The 24,198-nt window shown below is 34.6% G+C and overlaps 1 protein-coding gene across 1 annotated transcript; it reads right to left on the bottom strand.

Annotated features, from left to right (window-relative positions):
* Nucleotides 1-541: 541 nt before the first annotated feature.
* On the bottom strand, nt 542-23,417 carry LOC127871118 (suppressor of fused homolog). Its single transcript, XM_052413833.1, has 9 exons — nt 22,986-23,417; nt 11,800-11,934; nt 6,870-7,006; nt 6,231-6,459; nt 4,221-4,462; nt 3,508-3,580; nt 2,341-2,481; nt 1,734-1,941; nt 542-1,470 (listed from the first exon to the last, which is right to left on the bottom strand). Exons 1-9 carry the CDS (start codon nt 23,192-23,194, stop codon nt 1,399-1,401), a joined length of 1,446 nt encoding a protein of 481 aa, XP_052269793.1. The 5' UTR covers nt 23,195-23,417; the 3' UTR covers nt 542-1,398.
* Nucleotides 23,418-24,198: the final 781 nt, after the last annotated feature.

Raw genomic sequence — 24,198 nt, 5'->3', positions numbered from 1 at the left:
ATAAAACCTGGTTATCGAAGACTACAGATTTGCTTAATTTCTGTAAAATTACAATTAGTATGGGGGGTCCAATCTAGTTTGTTTGGAAAAAATATTTGAAATGTCTAAACACTCATCACTCTTCAACATTATTCAATACAAAATAGGTTTGTCACACAATAAATTAAAATTTAGCACAGATAACAAAACCTTCATAAAACGGCACAAACGACTTTAATAAAACACAGTTGCAATCTCAGTTAAATTGATCAACACACTTTTACAGTTTATTGTCATTCTTCACACTAATGATTTCAAGCACTTGACTAGAAAACGTGTATTTCATTTCCAACAAACATCCCTTGGGCAGCTGGCATCTTCTGATAAACCCCATATTTTCTTATTTTAAGACACAAATTTAAGACAAGTGTGTACCTTCAATGTTGAACTCTCGCTTGTCATGTGTGGCTTTTCACAGTATTTAAAGTGGAAATTCATTAGAATTGACACAGTTTCCTGATGTTCTAATTTCAGGGGTGTCAATTGTCCCCAATTTAAAATCCGGAATATTAAGCCGTAGGATAAAGGGAAGAGAGGGCCCAATCCCCCGAGCCCTAGCTTATTGTTCTTTTTTTAAAGTCTTTCTAGGTGCATTTTCTGTTGAGTACAATGCGAAATATTATAAACCAAACCATCCGTAACACCGCAGATGTATTTGTCATTCTAAACAAATGATATTAAGAACTTCGAAATTAAATTAAAATCGACAAACCAGCTTATCCGAAAAAGACTGTCCGAAAACATGTCGCGATACATCATTTGCAAATGAAATAAAATATGCATATCGTTTGACTGCAGAAAATGAAAACCAGTAACCTAGCAAATACGTAGTCAATATATAATTTGATTAACATATTGTTTTAAAATATGATATTGCAGTGCTTTACTTTGCCAGTTACTGCTGATGTCAGTGCCAGCCGCTTACCAATCAGAAATCAATAAATAAAATCGGTACCAAGCGCAGATGTCCAGAATGCCGACGATGCTATAACAATATTCGTTCTGAAATGAACCCGCACTAAAAGAATTTTGTCCCTACCCCCACCCGCCTTAAACAAACTCATCCGATTTACATTCACATCAAAATCAACCCTGGACGGCTCAAATCCGGATTTCCGGAATAATCCGGAAAATTGACACCCCTGTAATTTGGCATTGTTCAGAAAATTATTGCAAAACATTCACTTTCTTGTAGGAAAAGCATATGTTATTTCTTGTTCTTTTGAGGTGGGGTCGTCAAAACAGTTGATCCAATGGAAAACCATCGCTCTGCAAGGTTAAGTCGGGGAGATGTCAGGTGATTAGGGGATAGATGTCAGGTGATTGGGGGATGCTATTTTCATCACACATCCTTGTCTGCTACACCTCTTCAGATAAGATTGTGATGCAAAGCCGTCTTTCTGGCCAACGATACGTTTTTGGCAAAAGAAGCTGCAATAAAAAAGTTGATTGAAAATAAATCCATCATTTCATTGTAAAATGTATGTTTATAATGATAAATAAGTTTTTTTATTTATTTTATTTACAGCAATGACAGCTTCCATAAACTGTATAAGCTTCATTTAACATTTAAAAAAAATGTTGTTTCAAGCAAAATGCTCGAAAAATACGGTCAACAAAAGAACAGGTAAACATGGGTTCTTCCCAGGAAACTGACTCAAGAGAGCAAAAACTTAACATATAACACAACTCACATCATTTGGATTTGACAGCTCCTGCAAATCTTCACACATTTCTTCGATGAAATCATCGGCGAGCAAAACCTGAAGCCACAACCCGTGGGCCGCGAATGGGTGCTCCTCGTCGGCTATTGACCCGTTCACACTCGAAGAGACCAGCGTTATTGCTGAATCATTTGTTGCACTCATGAACGTGAAGTGTCGCCCGTGCCGTAGCCTTCCCCTGTGAAAAGAGCATTGTTAAAATTTGTCAAAATGCGTTATTTTTAAAAAGTGGAATCTTAAAATTTGGTAAAATGTGGGAAATTTGGGAATGTCAGTCCATATAATTCTTTTAGATATCAGGGTTTTTGGGGGATGGGGTTGTAGTTTTTTGTAGCTTTTTGTGGTAACTTAAGAATTTTAAAATTTGATTAGAATTTGGAATAGAGAAATAATTCTAATGTGTGGTCTGTAAATAATTACTTAATATACATTACTGATATTCTGTGTAATTCAATTACTCTTTCCAATGAAAAAATCCAACTAATTTTCATTCATCATTCATAACATCAGTGGTAGAATGCAAAATGATAGGAAAATAAGTAAACTGAAAGAAATACTTAACATTAGACTTCTATACCTTAAAGCAAGTGGAAGTAAGGAAGCTGCTTCGAGGTTAAATTTTAGGTGGACTGAATCCAACGTTCGTGTCCGCAACAGTTCCGTTGGAGCGTCAGAACTCTCTGTGCTATCAAATGACCCTTTTCGAGACCTGGGTCGACTGAAAAGAAAACAAAAGAACCATGTATGAATGAAGCAAATCATTTTTATAAATGGCTGTTTGTGGTAAGAACAGCCATACAAATGTCTCTGATATCTTGCGTACATGCAGAATTGTAACTGATTTGTGTAGAATTTTACAATGAATGACTTGTTAATTTGCAATCAGCGAAATGTTTTGTAGAATTTGAATACGTTTTTCTTACCATGGAAGGTATAAAGATGTAACACAAGCATAACAAGAAACCGTCGGAGACGGGGGATGCTCCCAAAAGGTTTTTTTGGTCACAATATTGCACTATATATTCAGATGAAAGGAAACGTCTTGACAGCACAGTAGTTGGGGGAGAAGAATTTTTTATAGAAAATTTCAAAGGGCCATAACTCTGTGAAAAATCATCAGACCAGAACCCGCTGATGATATGCACATCTCCTATTGGTAGTGAAGCTTCCCATTAAGTTTAATTGAATTCCGGTCGTTAGATGCTGAGAAATAATCCGGACAAGAATTGCACTATATGTACAGTTAATGGAAAATTTCAAAGGGCCATAACTCTGTAAAAATTCATCCGACCAGAATGCGCTGATAATATGCACATCTCTTGGTAGTAGAGGTTCCCATCAAGTTTCATTGAATTCCAGTCATTAGTTACTGAGAAAAATAGCCTGGACAAGAATTGCACTATATGCACAGTTAATGGAAAATTTCAAAGGGCCATAACTATGTGAAAAATCATCCGACCAGAATGCGCTGATAATATGCACATCTCTTGGTAGTGAAGCTTCCCATCAAGTTTCATTGAATTCCAGTCATTAGTTGCTGAGAAATAGCCCGGACAAAAATTTGCACGGAGGGACGGACACACGTACGGACGGACAGACAAAGCGGCGACTATATGCTCCCCCAAAAAATGTTGGGGAGCATAAAAATATCAACTGCTTCAAAGTGATTTCAATAAATTGTGATAAAGGTCTGTAATAATCATGTAGGAAGACCACACATTGTTCTAATACACATCTTACTCACTTGAAGCCATCTATTTTTGATTGCAAGTGTGGGTCAAGCCCCCTTGACAACGTTGCTTTTATCTGCTCAGATTCTGCAAATATAAATATTTTATAATATAGTCCTTTTTGGAAATATAAACTAACAAACACAAAGCTCACACGATAATTATCAGAAAGTCCTTATGTTCAAGTTGATTATTAACAGAAAAATGGTGCTAATTTATCGCCTGCAACAAGCATTGCCTCGCTAACATGTCTTAAAAGCCCTAAGAGGCTTCGATGCTAATTATATTAGACCAGTGATTTGCACCAGATTGCCTTCCACAAATTATATATACTTATTCTCAGTTGCTTTTTGCAACATTTTTTACCAAACAAATACCAAAAGATAAATGCATCAAAATTTACAACACCCATTTGTTTCATAAGCAACTCATATTCCCGATGCCATGGGTCTGTTGTAATATGTGTAATTAAAACATTAGTATACTAGAATATGTTTACATGGTCAATGCTAAAATTGTCATTATAAAATTTTATTTGTAAAAGACCAGGGTCTGGTAGCTCAAAGCACTGTTAGGTCTTAATGGTTATGTTATCTTAACAATGCTTTCAGCAACTGGGCCCAAGCTTCAGACTTACTGACTGGAACCTTAGAGCCTTTATTTAAATTGCTGAAACACTTTAGCTCACAGAGCTAAATCTAGTAGCCCGAAATTTCTTGCACCTTACCAATTATGGATATGTGTCGACGCTCGTCATCATCATCGTCGTCCTCCACAATCCCGTCCTTGTACGACATGTTGTCCCGATCGTTCTCCCCAGGCTCCTCCCACGAGCACTTGCTGTTCACGCCACTCAAGTTCGATCCCTCTGACTCGATACCCACGTCCACCTTCTCCTGTAGGCTCGGGCCCATCTCAAATAGAGATTCCCCTCGACGCATGTCCGTGATCAGCCATGGGCCCCCAGCTCTGTGGTCAGAACAGAAAGTAGTTGTTAACGTGTTTTAACATACTGGCATGAGAAATTGCATTTCCTAACTTTGCATTAGGGTTATCAGTAGCCACAATAGCTTGACCATTTCTGGCTAAAAAGTGTATTTTTAAACATTTGTAGTCCCTTATAAAATTGAAATTAAATCAAAGACCTTTCTTAACCCTTTCCAACTTAGAAGCTTAGTGAAAATGGCTATGTGCAAACAGCAAAAAACCAGAACAGCCTGCAAGTAACACACAGTCTGTTCAGGTTTTATGCTGTTTGCTGCTCATCAGTATCTAAGGGTTGGAAATTAAACCTTTAAAACAGGGATCTAGTACGAAAGGCCTTCATTAAATTTAACTTTCTTAGGGACTACAAATTTGTCAAAATACGTATCTAAGTTAAAAAGGGTTAAAAGATATAAGTTTGAAAGGCTTGAAAGGCTTGAACATTGCCAACCCTAACATACATATGTGACGTGTTCTGAGAAAACTGGGCATAAAGCATGTGCGTAAAGTGTCGTCCCAGATTAGCCTCTGCAGTCCGCACAGGCTAATCAGGGACGACACTTTCCGCTTTTATGGTATTTTTAGTTCCAAGGAAGTCCCTCCTTACCGAAAATCAAGTTTAGGGGTAAAGTGTTGTTCCTGATTAGCCTGTGCAGACTGCACAGGCTAATCTGGGATGACACTTTACGCACATGCATTATGCCCGGTTTTCTCAGAACACAACTCATATGAGCAGCAAACAGCAAAACACCTGAAGAGACTCTCAGGTTGTTCTGGTTTGATGCGGATTGCCTACAGCCATTTTCAGTTAGCTTCTTAGCGGGAAAGGGCCAATATAGTGGCATTAGAAATTGTTTTTCCTAATTAAGAGAGTTATGAAAATAAGTTATAATACATTTTCCCTGCATTTGCAACAAATACAATTAACAGATGACAAGTGCAAGTGCTCAATTTGTATCCAATATTTTCAGACGAAAAATGCCTATTAGTGCATGATTTAATTAAGAATTCCCGATTATTTAACCAAATTAATCCAAAATAAATATTGAAAGCTGATTCGACTGTAATCAACATTTATCAAACTGCCCCTATACAAAAGACATTTAAAACACTGATAAATATCCCAGCTACCTGTGAAAGCTATTTTGAGTTGAAGCTTTTGTTTAAATACAATACTGCCATTAGCAAGAAAATTGATATTTTGCTGATTGGAGAAGAACATTAGCAGACTGTAAGCAATGACGCAAGACTTAACTGTGATCAATATAACAAAAATATAAACATCCTTTATTTAGGAAGGAAACATGATTTATGATTGAGTATCAACCCATTCAGAAACTTCATCAACACTTCAGAGCAGAAATTAAAACACAGTGAGCAGGAATAAGACCACAAGAGGGTTTGCTCGAGTTGTTTAACAATCATCAAAACTACTTTGAGTTGTTTAGTGACTTAAAAGCAACCATAATGCACATAACTATTTTGTGTCTAATTTGATAAATAATGTAGGCAATTTGAATCAGGACCATTTTTCAAATGCTCTTATAGGACGTAAAATGCTATAAAAGCTAGTCATTTTTTAATGCTATTTCCAAAACACTTACCAAAGGTTTTTAGGTCAAATTGGAAGGCAGGACCAAAGTATCTGTTAGTAAAACTGATTTCCTAATAAATTTTAGTCAAAACAATGTTATTTTTTTTATTTCAAAGGAAACCTGCCAAAGTCACAATATGGTGAAAAAACATCACATACACAGTCATGGACCTGAGCAGCTCAATGACGCCAGGTCCGTTCCAGTGCTGCGCAGCCTGCAGCTCCTCCGTGCACACGCCCACTATCTGGACGAAGCAGACAGGCCCAAATGGGGTCGTAATTGGGGTCAACTGAGGGTCGTCGGCCATCAGCATGTGTTGAATTCGTGATTCGCTGCCGTCTAAGGGCAGGTGCCAGGGCACGTGGTCACCGCTGTACACCTTGTTTTCTGTTACATAGAAGAACAGCTTTTCATTATTAAGACCTTTACAGTAACTAAGATACGCACGTAAACTGTTTTACGTCTATTCAAAAATCATTTTAAATTGAAGACCTTTTTAATACATTTAAGTTTTTATGGTTTCATTTTCAATATAGCCATTTGCAATACTATTCCATGTGGGAAAGAGTAAGTGTGGTTTTGGCAAATGCTTGCTGTAAATTTTTATATTTGATTTGTATTTGCTGTTGTTTTTGCAATATATTCTGTTATTTTTTGCAAGTTTTTTTTTCTTCTTATTAACAAACATGCACTTGATAAAATACAGATTTGAATTTGATAACTAATTGCTTCATATATATATTGAAAAAACCAAGTAGAATGATTGTTCTACAATAAACAACAGTTATGTAAAGTACCGGTCTGAAAGACGTATCGTGCCAGTGCCTGCATCAGGGTGGCAGGCCAGGTTGGTGGATTGGTCTCGCCAGGCTCGCGCTTCAGTCTGAACGTAAGCTCGAACCCAAAGCCACTGGGGCCATCTGTACCCTGGCATCTGAAAATAAACAAATATGAAGGAATAAAATGAACATAACGTTGAATACTGGTTGTTTTTGAACTCAGCACAGAAATTTCAGTGACTTTCATTTTCCATTTTACAAAATGTATTAAGGAGAAACACTGGGATTATTTCAATGCATTGAATACAAGTCCCTTTAAAGGAGTCAACATTATCCGGTGTTTTTTCATTATTTGGGGAATGGGGCCGGGTCCTTTTGGAATTATATCACACGGCTTTGACAAAAATTGGGAAATAGTGTTTTTGCTGTTTTGTTAGTTAATAAGTACTTCAAAATTGAGAATCAAAGTGATATGATATTTACTAAGATTCAGCTAATAAATAGGGCTGGATAGGATGCACGTTCTGTTGAGACAGAAATAAATTCTGCCTCACTGTTTTCATTTTTTTTAAATGTCACTTTTTCCAATGCCTTGCTTTGACCTAAAACTTGCTAATATCAATGGTTGATTTAAAGGCTCTATAAAGGTGAGGATCCGTAATTATTTACTGATTTTTTTATATTTTTTCCGTATTATATATATAAAGGTTATCAAAAAACAATATATATATGCTATTGGATATTGCCATAAAAATATGAGCAATACAACTTGTTTTGAGCTCAAAATACAGTGTCCTCCAAGTCAATTGCATTTACAAACAATCAGTTTATTTACATCACTGTTTACTCGGGAAAGTGAAAGTGACCCAGGTCACCAAGTATATAGCGTTGATTTTCAACGTTTTCCTGAGTAACGAGTAACTGAAATCCGGTAAAACTTAGACCAGTTTATATGCATAATATTAATAATTGGATTTGTCACCTTTATAGGGCCTTTAACAGTTTCATGCCATACAACACAAAATTGCAATGGCAATCACCTAAGTTTCAATTACCACATAAGTAAAAACCTCTGCCCCATGCGAGTCAAACAGTCCAGGGGGTGTGAATCACACAACCTTAGAGGTAATGTCCTGGCAACCAAGCAGGGGATTCAAACATCTTACTATTGCACGGGACAAACAAACATTTCAATAGGAATTTGATGACAAAAGGATAGAGCATGTAATGATAAAATCATGTAAATAGTATGTCACTTTAAAAAAAAAGCATAAATATTATACTTCAGGAATGTTTATGAAAATACATTGTACATTTACTTGAAACGAACCAGTTGAACAGGTGAATAGAAATACAATTTCTTACAAATTCAGAAGTCTAGTTATAAACATGCTTTAATTAAAATTAAGTTGATGCATACTGGTATGTTCATGTACATGTAATGACACATTACAAGAATTATATTTTTTGCAATTTTATTGCAATGTACATGTTGTTAGCACATGTATACCAAGTAAGAGGCCATCAAGCTATAGTAAACAGAGAATTTAACGCATTTTATTCACATGTTTAGTCTTCCCAGGTAATTTCCAAAATTATTTTGACATTGATTAATAATTTTTATTATATTATATACTATGTCTGCTTCAATAACATAAAAAGAAATAAATATTGACTTCAATGCATTTAGTCATTTCTAAACACAATTATAACAGTTACAATTTTTTTACAGGCGTATTATTCTTGGCTAATTATCAATAGATTCCATGTAATTAATACGGATTTTACAGTGAAACAACTGTCCACAATGACCCATATAGCAAATGAACAGTAAACGCACATTGTTATTTGCGAAATGAAAGTGATAATTGATCGCAACCCAAAACAGCCCATAACCTTTTCATGCAACACCCTAAACATTGAATTTGCTTCTTTGCCAAATCTGTATTCAAGCATTTCTATTCTTCCAATCATTCTCGCTTTGTTTTCACTACCCTATTGTTCTACTTAATGGCAATCTAATAAAAAACAATATTGTGTTTCACTATATTGGCCAGCTATTCACTGAATATGACATTTTACTTTTCATTCTGACAAAAGTTTATGTTCCGCACATTGATTTTGGAATTTCGCCCATTCCCAACACAAAACAATCTTCCCACTTCATAAAGACAGATAAAGAAATACTTCATATAACAATATCATGTGCCTTCCATTCCATTCAATAAAGTATTCAGACAACCCCAAAATAGAAATATGCTCAAAATCTGTTCCAATAAAGTACAATTTAATCATATATAGACCCTTTGTAAAATTCAGGCATTCGAATTACATTGTTAAAGATATAAAATATTGGCAATCTTATTACTTCAATACTTGAGTACTGAATAAAAACTTTTTGATGTTAATGCCTTTCAATAAAAACTCCTTGCGTATTTGATTTATTTGAGATTATACCCACACCACTGTGCCATTTTATTGCAATTTTAATTTTATGCACAGAACTTTAAATTATTTTTAAATGGTCAGGGTTACCGGTACACAATTTCATAATGGTCCCTTTTTTTAAATCCTTAAATGACACACATATGCAGACACACAACAAATCATTTATTGGGACATTTTAATCTAAGGGATCAATCTACAACCTGTTACACAAAACAAACAGTGAGTACATGACTTTCAGCACACTAGCCCTTACTCGTCTCATTATTTTGTACCCTATACAAATTACCTAGTAACATTTATGAGCCTACAAATCTATTTCTGGTTGCCTTATGTCAAAGTAAGTTTTGCTATTTTGTGCTTTTTTAATTTTAGGAATTTTCAAATACAACACAATACTGCATGTTAAAGCTATTATTTTTTCCATTTTTATTGACGAAATATTTAGTCTCACTAGCCATTTATATCATGAAAAACGTTACATTTAGTTTTAAAACAAAAACAATTTTTTTACTTAACTGCACTTTATTGGTTCAAATAGACTGCAGCAGCCACGTAAGTCTAAATTTTAGCCATAACAAAACTTTCAGATCTATTTGCAATTGGAAAAGCGAACAAAATACAAATACTAAATATTTATACATGACTATACAAAAATTAACAATTATGCAATTGGCATAAAAGCAAAGACCCCCACAATCTTTAAGTGTACAGCATAAAATCTGAACTTGAAGAAGCTTCACTGAGGGGGACTTGGAACCTCATCAAATATTAACAGATCTACAACTTCACGATGATCAGGCACATTCTTAATAATGATTCCTATCAGATCGCGATTTCAAGCAGTCCCTGTGACCGTCATTTAATACTTATTGAACACTAATTGAATAATAATTAAATGCTATATGAATACTAATTAAACGTGACATTATACCCCAGCATTGCCCATCTTAACCCCGCCAGTTCTCATAGCTCTTAAAGAACTGAAATTATTTGTATGCTTGTTCATTTTCATTTAAATGATGTGATTTTTTGTCACTCATATTTTAGCAGTAATAAATAGTGTGGTTAACCCATTTATGCCTAGCGTCTAGAAAAAAGGCCTTGGCAAACAGCGTAGACCCAGATGAGACGTCGCATGATGTGGCGTCTCATCTGGATCTGCGCTGTTTGCTTAAAGGAATTTCTGTAAGAAATATTCTAAATATAGAAATAAATATACTAGACATCCCTAATTTTTCGAAATAAATTGATCCAATTTTGAAGGATGGGAGAGTCCACTAGGCACAAATGGGTCAATTATTAAGGATGGAAATAATCACTAAGATTTTTTAACTTATATTATTTTAACAAATCATTTAATATGTAATTATAAAATCATGTTTTTGTCCCTGCTACACATAAGTGGGATTTAGGTTGTCTACTACCCATTTCACATACCAGTGTCACTTGATGGGTTACATCACACTATTTAGGACGGGAAGATAAAACTATCACACGCCCACCCTGTTGTAAACTGACAAGTATTGGCCTTGACTGAACTGATCAAATATTTATAATGCAAACAAAAGAGGGTTGCCAAGTGATGTTATAAAAAAATGCTTTGAAAAAAAATCAGCCACTAGGGGATGTTTACTTTATATCACTTTGAAACCTTCCAGTAACATAACAGCAGTTGATATGGTCAAGTCTGTCATAAGTGATAATTCTTGTATTGAAAGATTAAATTTAATTTAATGTTGATTAACCCATTTATGCCTAGCGTCTAGAAAAAGGCCTTGGGCCCAAAAAAAAAGGACCGTTTGGGGTCTCCTTGGAAAAAAAACAGGGTAGGTAGGTAGGGATTTTTTATTTTTTCGTCTTTCGGGTACTGGAATGGAAGGCTACTAAAGCTTATTATAAGAAATACATGTATATATATGCTTTGTTTGCTTGATAAAACATCTTATATGAACGAAAATTAACACCCTTTTTTAATTTTTTTTTTTTTTTTTGCGACCCCAATATAAAGTTGAGATTTGGCGCCAATTCGGGAGACCCGAAATGGACCTCTTTTTTTTGGCCTTGGCAAACAGCGTATGATGCGGCATCTCATCTGGGTCTGCGCTGTTTGCTTAAAGGAATTTCTGTAAGAAATATTCTAAATATAGAAATAAATATAATAGGCCTCCCTAATTTTGGAAATCAATTGATCAAATTTAGAAGGATGAGAGAGTCCATTAGGAATAAATGGGTTAACCTTTGAGTAATTCAGTTATTGAAATTAGCAAGTGAGCCCCACCCTGGGGAAATAGGGCTTTATGCATGTGTGTGAAGTGTCGTCCCAGCAGTCAGCACAAGCTAATCAGGGATGACACTTTCCGCTTTTTATGAATTGTTTCCTTTAAAGGAAGCCTCTTTTAAACAAAAATTGTGTTAAAGCTAAGTGTCGTCCCTGATTTGCCTGTGCAGACTGGGAGGACACTTTAAGCACAGGCTAAAACAGCCTGTGAATTGTACTCACTCGTGCACACGTCCGTCTCCATGGAGATCAGAGAGGCCAAAGCTGATGTAATGCCAGTGCGGGGGAATGCCCCTATCAGGGTCCCCGTTGTTAGCGTACATGCTGATGTAGTCGAGAGGGTCTGGTCCTCCCAGCCTGAAAACAGTCGCAAAAAGGCTTAATGCATATTTACGTGGCTTATTTTAAAATATTGGTGATCAATTTAACCCTTTTCCTCTCAGATACTAAGTGAATATGGCTTTTTGCAACCAGCATAAAACCAGAACAGCCTGCGGAGTAACTCACAGCCTGTTCAGGTTTTATGCTATTTGCTGCTCATCAGTAACTAAAGGAGTGAAAATGAAGCCTTTAAAACTTGAATTTAGTAAGAAAGGTATTTAATTAAAAGTAAACTTCTAAACTTCTATTGGACTACAACTCAGTCCTATGGGAGACAATCTTCATCCTCTCACACCTATACAAGAGTTTTCACACCGGGACTGTTGTAATATTACAGATATTGATGCTTTTGTCAGAGTTTCTTGAAACAAGGAAATATTGAGTGACCAAAATGTAATGTCATCATGAATAGAATCAAAGTCAAACCAGACTTTAATTACTGAAACACATAATAGTTACAAAGACAAACTCCAGCATGGGGTAAATGCTTTTATTGAGTTAACAGATTATAGCCTGTAATCGCCTTCAGCTATGCGAGATAGCACTTCTCATTTAAAACAAATTTATAAAAATCTAGATGCATGGCTAATCAGATTTAAGACCTCTCAGCTAGGGCCAACAATTGTAGCAAGGAATCACAAATGTAAATATTATCATTTGAAATGAATAAATGAATTAACTGCCGTACTATTGCCTCAATTTGCAGCATATACCCCCGCAGCTAGACTGCCCATTGAAATACTTGCGAGTATTTTTAAGTTTTAACCCATTTATGCCTAGTGGACTCTCCCATCCTTCTAAATTGGATCAATTTATTTCCAAAATTAGGGATGTCTAGAATATTTATTTCTATATTAAGAATATTTCTTACAGAAATTCGTTTAAGCAAACAGCGCACACCCTGATGAGACGCCGCATCATGTGGCGTCTCATCTGGGTATTCACTGTTTGCATAGGGCTGTTTTCTAGACGGTTTGCATAAATGGGTTAAACACAAAACCAAACAACAACAAGTAAATTTAAATGAATGAGAAATTTAACACTGCTTATTCTTGTGTGTAAGCATAAAAGTGAAAAATTGCTAGGCAAACTCAGACAAGATATGCTTATTTTAATTTCTTTCGATAAAACTTCAGTGACATCATTGCCTATCTTCAAAGAACATACACTTCATAACTAGAACTGACAAATCCCATTCAGTTATTATCATTTTAAGCGCTCCAAGTTCAAAATAATGGGGAAAAAAGGATTCATTTTTAACTCTTTCAGTGCGGGAACCAAATTGTGAAGGCCTTTGCAAACAGTTTGGATCCAGATGAGACGCCACAGAACATGGCGTCTCATCAGGATCCAAACTGTTTGCTATTCTGATAGTATTCATTGAAAAAAATCGAAGAAAATGCTAATTTTAGAAATTCAGCAGACGACATTTTAGCAGAAGACAAATTTCCCAGCATGCAAAGGGTTAAGGCAAGTAATGAGCACATGCTTGAGAAAACAGGTACATCAAAATCCTATCTGACGGCAATAACATATGCAAGTGTCATTTCTGCCACTTGAATCGGTTACCTATATTCCAATCTTCAAATACTCTACACTCTTACAACGATGCAGGGGGTTCAAACTATCTCCCACGATAATAATCTCTAGTCAATAACCACCGCTAGACTTACTCTAATGTGATTTAACTATTTACTTTATTTCTATCTGGGAGATGGTGATATAATGGCCTCTAAGGCCAGTTTCTCACACAATATCGAGAGGTATTTCACCAGTGGAGGTCACAATTAATTATGCCTGTATTGGAGATTTGCAACTGAGGCATCATTATTTCTGGATGTTAATTCTAAACCTTGAAATGCTATTAATACTCTGAAAAGTGGTAATGGGCCTCCTTAAAGCATTTACATTGATACCAAAATAAAAACAACTTTTTTATGGGAGAGCATACAAATATTGCTGCAGCAGGGGACGACTTTTCTTTATCTCAAAATAAATTCCAACTAATTTTTCTAATGAGGAATAGGTCATGCATTATTGGCAAAAATCATTAAAAAATCATTTAATTATTAAGTTTACTTACATGTAAAGGTATACAAATATATGTCAAAGTAATTAAATTAATTTTTTTAGACATAAAAGTTACTGCAATAAATGTGGTGAAAATATATATAAGTGTATTTCTGAAAACAATACTTTATGTGATAAGCCTTAATATCACACATGCTTAGAAATTTACTTAATTTACATTTAGTTATAAATTATAACTTATAATTATGGAAAACAGCTACAAACAAATTGCCACAATACATTACTTTGTAATAATTTGACTATGGGACCTTAAAGCCTGTCAAAAATAAGATAAGAGTGTTCATATATTAAAATGATTGCAAGTGCAGTACATTACTGTATTAGAACATGCACATGTTAACAAACAGTAATACAACAGACACTAAATAAATTCCGTTACCATTTTTTATCAGAATAGAAACTTAAAAACTAATAAAATATTTCTACAGAAAAGCTTGAGTGATGGCTGAAATGATGCCAGTATTTAAATAATGAACATACTGTATAAGCCTGAACAATAAGTTTACAATGGTTCCCACACATTGAACAATGACTCCCCTACATCAAATATTGACCCACCTCCCTCCCCTGCAGCCTATGGCAAACTATGGCCTAATTCTAACAATATCAGCCACTCAAGTCTACAGCCCTCCCACAATGTTTGAACATCCATTTGCCAGCAGAGATAAATTTATTAGAGCTGTACACCATAATGTGACCATATACAGTATTATACTGGTAATCATGCCCTTGGAGTCTATAAATCCTTGATCACTGAGATCTGGAGATCAACAATACCATACTCAGTTCAACAATATTCAGGGAGGGTTTTGTTTCAATATGTAGGGCCTAGGTATTACATGGTCATTTCAATGTCGCCTCATTTGTATGAACTATTATTAAGTTTTATTTGATTCCTGATCAGAATAGCGGCATCAAATTGTTTCAGCGGGACTTTGCTGGGGTCTCGATGGATTCCAGATTTGGACAGGGTATACCATTGCAAGGTTGTCAGGCAAGTTGTTTCAAATAAGTTCCAAACATATCATAAAACATTACTGTCATACCCCCTCTGCCATTATTCTAGATTTGTTCATGAGTAACTCGGAGATTATAGGGTCAGAATTTGAATATGTACAAATTATAAATACACTAGTAGTTATGGAATGGTTTAATGATTCTTCATAGTGTCCTGAATTTTCAACTTGGGGAAATTTATCGAAAAACATTTTAGAACATTAAAACACCAAAGGCGAATAGTCCACCACTGAGGGGGTCTTATAATGTGTAAAATTTTACAATCACCCACAGATACAAATATCATAGGTAACAGACCAACATAAATGAAAACTGTCATACCTCCACAGACACTGTTCTAGATCTATTCATGAGAAACTGAGAGAGTAGGGGGTAAGAATTTGAAAATGTACACATTATTAATAAACTGGTCATTGTAAAATGGTTTATTCATGAACTTGGGGAAATTTGTTACTTCTACAACATTAGAACATTAAAACAACAATCAGGAATATTCTGCCAAGAAGGGGGTCTTTCAATGTGTAGTGGTTACAATCACCCATGAGTACTGACATAGGAAACAGACCAACCTGTAAACAATTACGTAATTATGACCAGTGGGCGTAAAGGAAATCAGAACGACGGCCATATCTTGTATCCTTAAAGACGTGGAAAAAATCAGTTTTGTTCATAAATAAAAGAATCAAATGTCACTAACTTAACCAACTTTTGCAACAATCAATTGTTAGTGTGTCTACGCCCTACTACAGCTGAGTGAGTTACAATCTGAACAATATGTTTCACACATATCTCATATCTTTCCATGTAGTTTAACTTGCTGTCAACATACTATTTACACCTGTTATTCACAGTGAAAAGATAGAAAGATTTACATAATGTTTTATTAAAATCAGACGTTTTAAATCTTACAAAAAAGTATACAAAAAGTGCTGTACATTATCCTTGTTGCTTGCCCTCTTCCTGCCACTAAAGAATGGTCTACATTCACATTTAAAAACCTTAATAAGCAGGGTTCTCAATAAGAGCCGGCTGCTGGCCAAATCAGCCTTTTGAAATCAGATTTTGGCCGGTTGAAAATTGCTCAGATTTGGAAAATCAGCAATCGATTTTTCGAAATGTGCGTGTCGTTTCGGTAATTTGGCTCCTATTTGCTATTAAGCAAAGATGTCGCTTCATTATCTCCCTTAACGCATTACAACAACAACAATGAAAAGGCGCATATTGGAATCGGTCAAAAAGCAGTAAAATAGTTTGACATTCTGTTCATCACATGTTAAGTTAAAATTTTACAAAAGTAATAAAGAGCTTTTTCCATTTATCTTTTGTTAGTTAAAAAGCTAAAATTCATAAAATGCACACAAAAATGCTCAAATTTAAGTGCCTGGTTGACTACTAAAATAGCAATAAAATGGCCCAAAATGCAGGGAATCAAGAGCTAAATTTTAAAATTTTCAGGGGGAGCATGCCCCCCCCGACCCCCCTAGAAGGCTAGTTGGTTTCAGATTTGGGCCTGTTGGCTCAAAAGTTATTGAGAACCCTGAATAAGTGCAATCAATGTTTTTCTCCGTTCTAATTTGGGCCCATTTGGACCCATTTAAATAGGAAAAATTAAGGACATATTTTCCCCAAATAGGACCTGCATATTATGAATTCATCTGCCATCAAGTTCTATTGAAATCACTTTATTCTCAATTTTTAAGTTTTTGCTGGCAAACAAACTACATCTTAATTAAAAGTGTAACTAAATAAATCCTTGGATTTTGATATGTACATGTATTACAAAATGTCAAAAGACTGATTCATCTTTTCACCCTGGCTGTCTCTTATTGCAGCACCCAGCACTCAACTCCATCATGCTTGACAATAACACTCAATTCCCATTAATCTTTAAGACAATATTTGTTCTCCCTCTTTATTATAAATGACGCCATGGCAACCGAACAGCATGCCAATTTAGTGTTTTTTTTCATTTGGGATTTGGGGGGATGTGTCTTTTTGATTAAAATTGGGAAATTAGTGTTGTTGTTTTGCTAATGAATGCTTCAAAATTTAGAATACAAGTGTTTTCAATACTTAATAATTTACAATTGTTCAACTTATAGACAGGGGTGTGATTTATGAACCACCACAGGGGAGGAAAATGCACCACCACCCTTACAGAGTACAACTAATACTATTTGTCTAAATTCCTAATGTGTATATACATCCAGCAAAGTTGTAAAATATGTTTGGCCTTGTAAGGGATGATATCAGCTGAAAGGAGGAAAACTCACACCCCTGACAGAGCTGGATGGGATATTAACTAAATTTTGAGATCTAAATTAACAAATAATTAAACCTTCAAATGGGAATTTTTAGGTCCCATTTGGGATAAATATATGCTTTTTTCATTGGTAATAGGGCCATTTACGGGCCCCAAATTTGAACCAAAAAAAACACTGCATGCTATATTAAAGAACTCCAGTACATGTAGTCCTAGTAGTGTTCTTATTGGACCATAATTGGTCACAGGTTGAAAATGTGGTACCTTGCTCCTAGCAGACAAGCCCTGTAATATGCCCATTCTGTCAATACAAATGGATTGCTGTAATAGTTTGTATTTAGCGGTTTGTTTATTGACCGTAATCTCTGATGGGGGTCGTGATCATAGTCGCTATCACAGTGGGGGATGTACGTTTATTGATCCATTCATTTCAATGCTCAAATAGCCTTGCCGCTGGCTTTATTGTCTGCTTTTCCAAATTCAATAAATACTTTTTAATTACACTTCAAACTGCAGTTATAGATGTCGGCTTTACAAAGGGTAAATATTGCTTGGCTTTGTTAGCTTGCATACTGTCAAATGTGGGAGAGCACTTTTTGAAAATAAATTATAAAAAAAAAATGTGATTTTGTGTTTTGTTTAACTGCTCTGTGTTGGTATTTCATAAAAGAATATAATGCACATATCTGTACCTTTGTGTTTGTATGAAAAGCCCCGGGGTTTCTGATATCAGAATTTTGCATAGATTGTTGCCACTGCTTCACATGGACAAACTAGGGACTACATCTAACACATTTTGATAATATCACTTACAATAAAAGCAGATTTTTTATCAGATATTATATAAATACATAGTACTTATTTTTGATGCAATTGAAATGCAATTTATATTATCTTGATGTTGCTTTGTTTTCAAACACTTTTCTTTGCATTATATTAAAGGGATCTTTTCACGCTTTGGTAAATTGACAAAATTGAAAAAAGTTGTTTCAGATTCGTAAGTTTTCATTTTAGTTATGATATTTGTGAGGAAACAGTAATACTGAACATTAACCATGCTCTAATATAGCCATTATATGCATCTTTTTACGATTTTAAAACCTAAAAATTATAAAGCGTTGCAACGCGAAACGATTGAATAATTTGGAGAGTTCTGTTTTTGTCGTTAAATTTTGTGAAACTACGAAGATTGCTTCTATGAGGTATAAAATACGTCCATGATTATACTCGGCGGAATAGCTCAGTAGGCTAGAGCGTTTTTACTTCAGGACTCTGGCAGGACTCCAGGGGTCACTGGTTCGAAACCTGCTCCGGGCAATGTTCTTTTCCTTTTTTTAAATTTTTTCTTGATTTTTTACTGGAGCTTTTACGATCCAATGTTTACATTTATCAATATAAAGCATTTAATGAATAAGTTTAAAAAATGCCAAAATCTGTGAAAAGGCCCCTTTAATGGCTTGAATCTGCTAACCGCAAATGCAGATCCATTAGTACTAGTAGTAATTAGTAATTGTATTGTTTTTGATGCTGTATTTTTTTAATGGTTCAAGGTTTTAATTTAAACTTCATCAACACAAAACACACTTTAACTCCAGTTCTATTTATCCCATGAAGTTCCAAACAAACACCTTTAAGTATATCTTTATGTTGGCTTTCAAATTCAAATCTGAAAATTCCGAGTATGCATTGAAACAGAACCCAAACCCCAGATTGCTTTTAGGGACAACTACTCGGATTTTGAAATTATTTAATCTTAAGTGAAATATATTCTTACTTAATATCAGTCTAACAGTATATTCCAAAATTGTAAATATATCTGTACACAAGTGTCCAATACTCAATTTACTTAAGTTAGTCATTAAACTCTATATCAAAGTATGTTTCTCTAGGGATAAAATTAAATATCCATAGCCATATTCAAAACACCAATATCAGAATATACATGTATCAGTGATTTCAATTGAATCAGAATCCTGCATTTTAATGCAAGCAAGTTGCAATTTACTCATTTCTGATTCCTGCATAAAAATAGGCCTTGCAAGTTGCATCGTTTCGACACATTTGTTTTCCACAATCCAACTTGAAAAAAGAACCAGAAATGATCTTTTGTGGAAATAATAAAGCTTATGTGAAATTTGTTATTCATTATTATGATTATATATGATAAATAAGCTATTACAAAAACTTTAACATGCATTTAGGAACATTTCAAGTTACTAACTTCAGTATTTTGACCATAAGCATTTTTATTTTGACCTCTAATAATTTTGAGACCTTGTGTCATTTTGACTCCTGGTTTTGAAAATCTTTTGAAATCTCTGATGTATTCTAGAATTTAAACAAAGACAAAGAACATGTTTTCAAAACAATGTATACTGAATCTGATTGGAAAAGGTAAACCTCCTCCTGTCCATCTTCTTTTCTTAATCAAGAGATTGCCATATCCTGTTAGGAGCATTAAAGGGCTAATCAAATTAACAACTCTCCTCCCTCCATCAGATCATGTCTTATATAGTTTGTCTTGGCTATATGTGCAATGGCTAAATGCAATTTAACAGCTATCTATTGACTATCTGATGAAAGGTGCATCACAGTGTGCCCCCATCACGTAACCAATACATTTTAGAAGGGGTAACCATTTGAGACATCAAACACAACTCATCTATAGCACACATCTACAGAAAAATATGCAATCAACTTGACATTGAATTGCAAAAACAGATTATAAACAAAGTCAAAAAATTATTTTATACTTATGGAGGAGAAAGTCTTGTTTAAAACTTAAAGTTTTACACATTCATTTCCTATGTCTTATTGTGTATTAGTGGAATGAATGGTAATGTAACGACTCGCCCCCTTAACGACTCGCCCCATAACGACTCGCCCCACTTTTTATAACGACTCGCCCCACATGTATAACGACTCGCCCCACATATATAACGACTCGCCCTATCAAAATAAAATGTTATATATGGTAATATAAATGAAATCAATTCATAATATGAATTTAAGGTTCGGCATTGTTTGATAACCATCGTTCAGCGTTTTTTTGCCTTATACCTGACCTTATATACGTCTATTGCAGGCATATTCTGAAAAGTAATAATTTTATTATGATTTTTTTTACATCTTTGTTCAGTGACAATATTATCATAAAGCAAGACTATTGGATATCGGTACATTTGTCTCATGTCATACTTTCCTTTATATTTATAAAAAGAAGCAAAGGCTAAGATCATATCGACAATTAAAGATTCCCAGGTTAAATTACTCAAGAATTTAGGGATTATCGTTATAAAGGAGACCGATGAATTAACAACATAATTGACAGGTACATTACCGCGGGCGGGTGATGACAATCAACAATACACGTGTCATAATCGCAAAAGCGTGAATACCTTGCTTCGTGGTAAAGATATTTTCATATATATGGGTATTGAAAGGTAAGAAAAATGAAAAAAGGTCTTTGCCGAAATTTATTTTTTGCAGAAATTTTACAGACACAATTCATCTGTAAGATAATTTTTTATTTATAATTTTAAAATTACCATTTTAATCTTAAATCTACCTTTTTATTACCTGTTGATCTGAATACACAACACACGTTTTAAAAATCTTTTTTCATACTATAAAAATGCATATCAGTCCTTTTGTGCTTTTCACACAAACTTTACTTTAAAATGCTAATCAAATGGCATTTCTTTTAAATTTTGGTGTGAACAACTAGCGCGGAAAGTTTTCAATGGTTTCAAATAAACATTAAACGCTAATTAAATGGCGGTTCTTTTAATTTGTAGGTGTGAACAATTATCGCGGAAAATTTGCAATGGTTTCAAATAAACAAGAAACCATTTGTGATAAATCAATTAATTCCACGATTTGTTTAATTACTTAAATGGTTATAACTTTAATTGAGTAATACGTGCCATTGCGGAGTTTAGTATTTAAAGATGTATACATGATTATAGTATACCATTATTTTAAATTTATAATTCGACTAACACCATGCCTGCGCTTTGCACTCTGTATTTGCAGCGCAGCTGCTGGACTTGTGTTCAGCCATGTACTGACCTGTGCAAATAGTTGTTGTTGCTGTTGTTGTTTGTGTAAATAGTGTTTAAATTTGTTATGAATAAAACGTTTGAATAAAATCATTTTCATAAATTCAATGTTGATAATATTAAGATATAATTATATTGATTACCCGGTACTGATGTATTACTGTCATTTTGTAAACTTTTCTTATTATATCAATGTATTGATATTATTATACACTGCGCAACTTTCTTTTTTTATAAGTTGTTGTTGTTGTTGTATATAAGTATCTAATAAACCATCAACACAAAAAAAGTTTTTCTTATATATTTCTCTTTCTATTCATCTGTACTGTTTACATTTAACATAGATGCTAAAAATGTAACAATAAAAATGATGGGACGAGTCGTTATATAATATATACGCAAAAACATAGTTATGTTACTGTGGTAACGCATAATATTAATTGCAAGAGTTGATAAAATTCCAGGTGTAAAAATCTTGAACATATCATGCAGGATGCGATACAGTATTCCAGTTTCTGTTGAATGTTCCTGAAAAAGGTGAAAGTTAAAGTAAAGCATTTTAACAAATTTCATCAAATTTCTAATTTGCCAAATCTTAAGATATTTTTTCAATACCCCACCAGTTTTTACCGACTTAAAATACAATAAAATCGAAATTAAATAAAAATCCTACCATATAAGTAATGATGGGGCGAGTCTTTATCTATGTGGGGCGAGTCGTTATACATGTGGGGCAAGTCGTTATAAAAGTGGGGCGAGTCGTTATAAAAAGTGGGGCGAGTCGTTATGGGGCGAGTCGTTAAGGGGGCGAGTCGTTAGTAAACCGAATGAATTAACCAGGGCTTTTTTCTAGCTGATTTTATAGACATAATTGTGTAATTAAGAAATAAAGAATTTTGAAGTTCTAATATCCATTTTAGTGTTATGTTTAAATGTAGAATTCTGTATTTAAATTTATCCAACAGTTCAAAATGTATATTTATCAAACATTTTTTCCCAAAATTTATATTAAATGGATGCTAAAATTCCTTATTTCATAGATAAGATTTTGGACATATTCTCAAAAATTTGATTTAAGCACTTCTCAGATCAGGGCTTTTTATATATAATATATTTTTTTAATATAACAATCTCACCTTATTATTATGTGTTATAATTATATGTTAAGTTTTAATTTTAATTAATTTTGGTCTGATGTTGGTATTCAATTAGAAACCAATTAATTAATCTTATTAACAATCAAATATAATAATGTTCATGCATTAGATCGTGATGTCTACAGGGATGATTATTTAAGAACTTCACAAGAAAACACTTTTAAAGTTTAGGCGAGTACTAGCATTAGCTACTTCGACTTTTTGACCATCAATTACGATCAATTAACAAATTCATCTTTTCAACAAAACGACTGACAACTTCAACGGTGGATCAAGCATTGCCATCAAGTTGAGCACATATTAAGTAAATGGCAAATAAGTTAAAACAGACACTCCTTTTCTCACGGTTACGATTAATCATTGTATCAATGTTTCATTGTGAAAACAAAAATGGCTTCCGAAAGTAAACTCTTTGATACCAACTCGATGTCAACTTACCAGTATTTCACGAGCGCTGTAACTTGTAAAGGATTCGGCTGATCAGGATATAATTTCCGAGATGCTGAATAGATGGCTTCTAATCCCGGGGGTGTCACTGGCACTTGGTAATTTTGGTAATTTGGAGCAAAATAATTATCCCGTTCATCCATGTTTGCTTGGTTGTAAGGCATTTTTGATACTGATCCGTTTTCCTCCCGCGATCGCATATTACACGTTTACTGAACCAACAGCTTTTTTAATTCAACTTAATAATTCCAGTTTGCGATAAAATATATGTAGGTCCTTCAAACAACTTTATAGTATGTTTTCTTGCGATAAATTATAATTCTTCAGTTTAATGTGATAACGTGTTGTCTTTCCTGTGTTATTATGTAGACTGTTGTTCTAATAAATTGAACAGCCATGCCAAGACCACTGTTGCATACTGAAATTGAGCCACCAATCAAATTCCTCGTTAAAAATAGGTAAAAGCCGACAAATGTTTTGGGTTACATATGACTATGTGTTGACAAATTGGATAATTCTCGATACATGGAGATTGCTCGTTTAGTTGTAAAGGCAAAGACCTATCAATATACATAAGATGTATATTGATAGGTCTTTGGTCAAGGTGCCTGTACCACGTGACTTTTTCGGCTATGTGTGGGGCAATCGGATGTCAACAAACTATTGTGAAAATACTGAGCTCAGGCCGGGGATTGAACCCACGCCCTCCAGAGTGGTAGTCAGACACTTTAACCACGTCGATAAAGAGCTAGCCCAACAGCAAAGCTGTTGGAAGTGACCTTATTTCAATACACTTCTCCCCCTTGTAATGTTTCAAGGCCCAGACACGCCCGCATGTCTTGCATCCGCATGGTCCTCCCAGAAACTATTAAACAGCTCAGACTCATTCCCGCATTCACAGTTCTTTTTTTGCCTCGTCGCCATTAATGTGAAAATACTGAGCTCAGGCCGGGGATTGAACCCACGACCTCCAGAGTGTTAGTCAGACACTTTAACCACGTCGCTAAAGAGCTAGCACAATAGCACGGCTGTTGATAGTGACCTTACTTTTTACTACACTCCTCCCCCTTTTAATGATTCAAGGCCCAGACACGCCCGCTACAGCATGTTTTGCTACCGCATGGCCCTACCAGAAACCATTAAACAGCTCAGACCGACTCCCGCATTCACAGTACCTTTTTACCTCGTCGCCATTATTGTGAAA

This window comes from Dreissena polymorpha, chromosome 3 (assembly GCF_020536995.1).
Source record: "Dreissena polymorpha isolate Duluth1 chromosome 3, UMN_Dpol_1.0, whole genome shotgun sequence".
NCBI lineage: Eukaryota > Metazoa > Mollusca > Bivalvia > Myida > Dreissenidae > Dreissena > Dreissena polymorpha.
The sequence above is the reverse complement of the archived record's forward strand: the minus strand, read 5'-3'. Positions and strand labels throughout refer to the sequence as shown.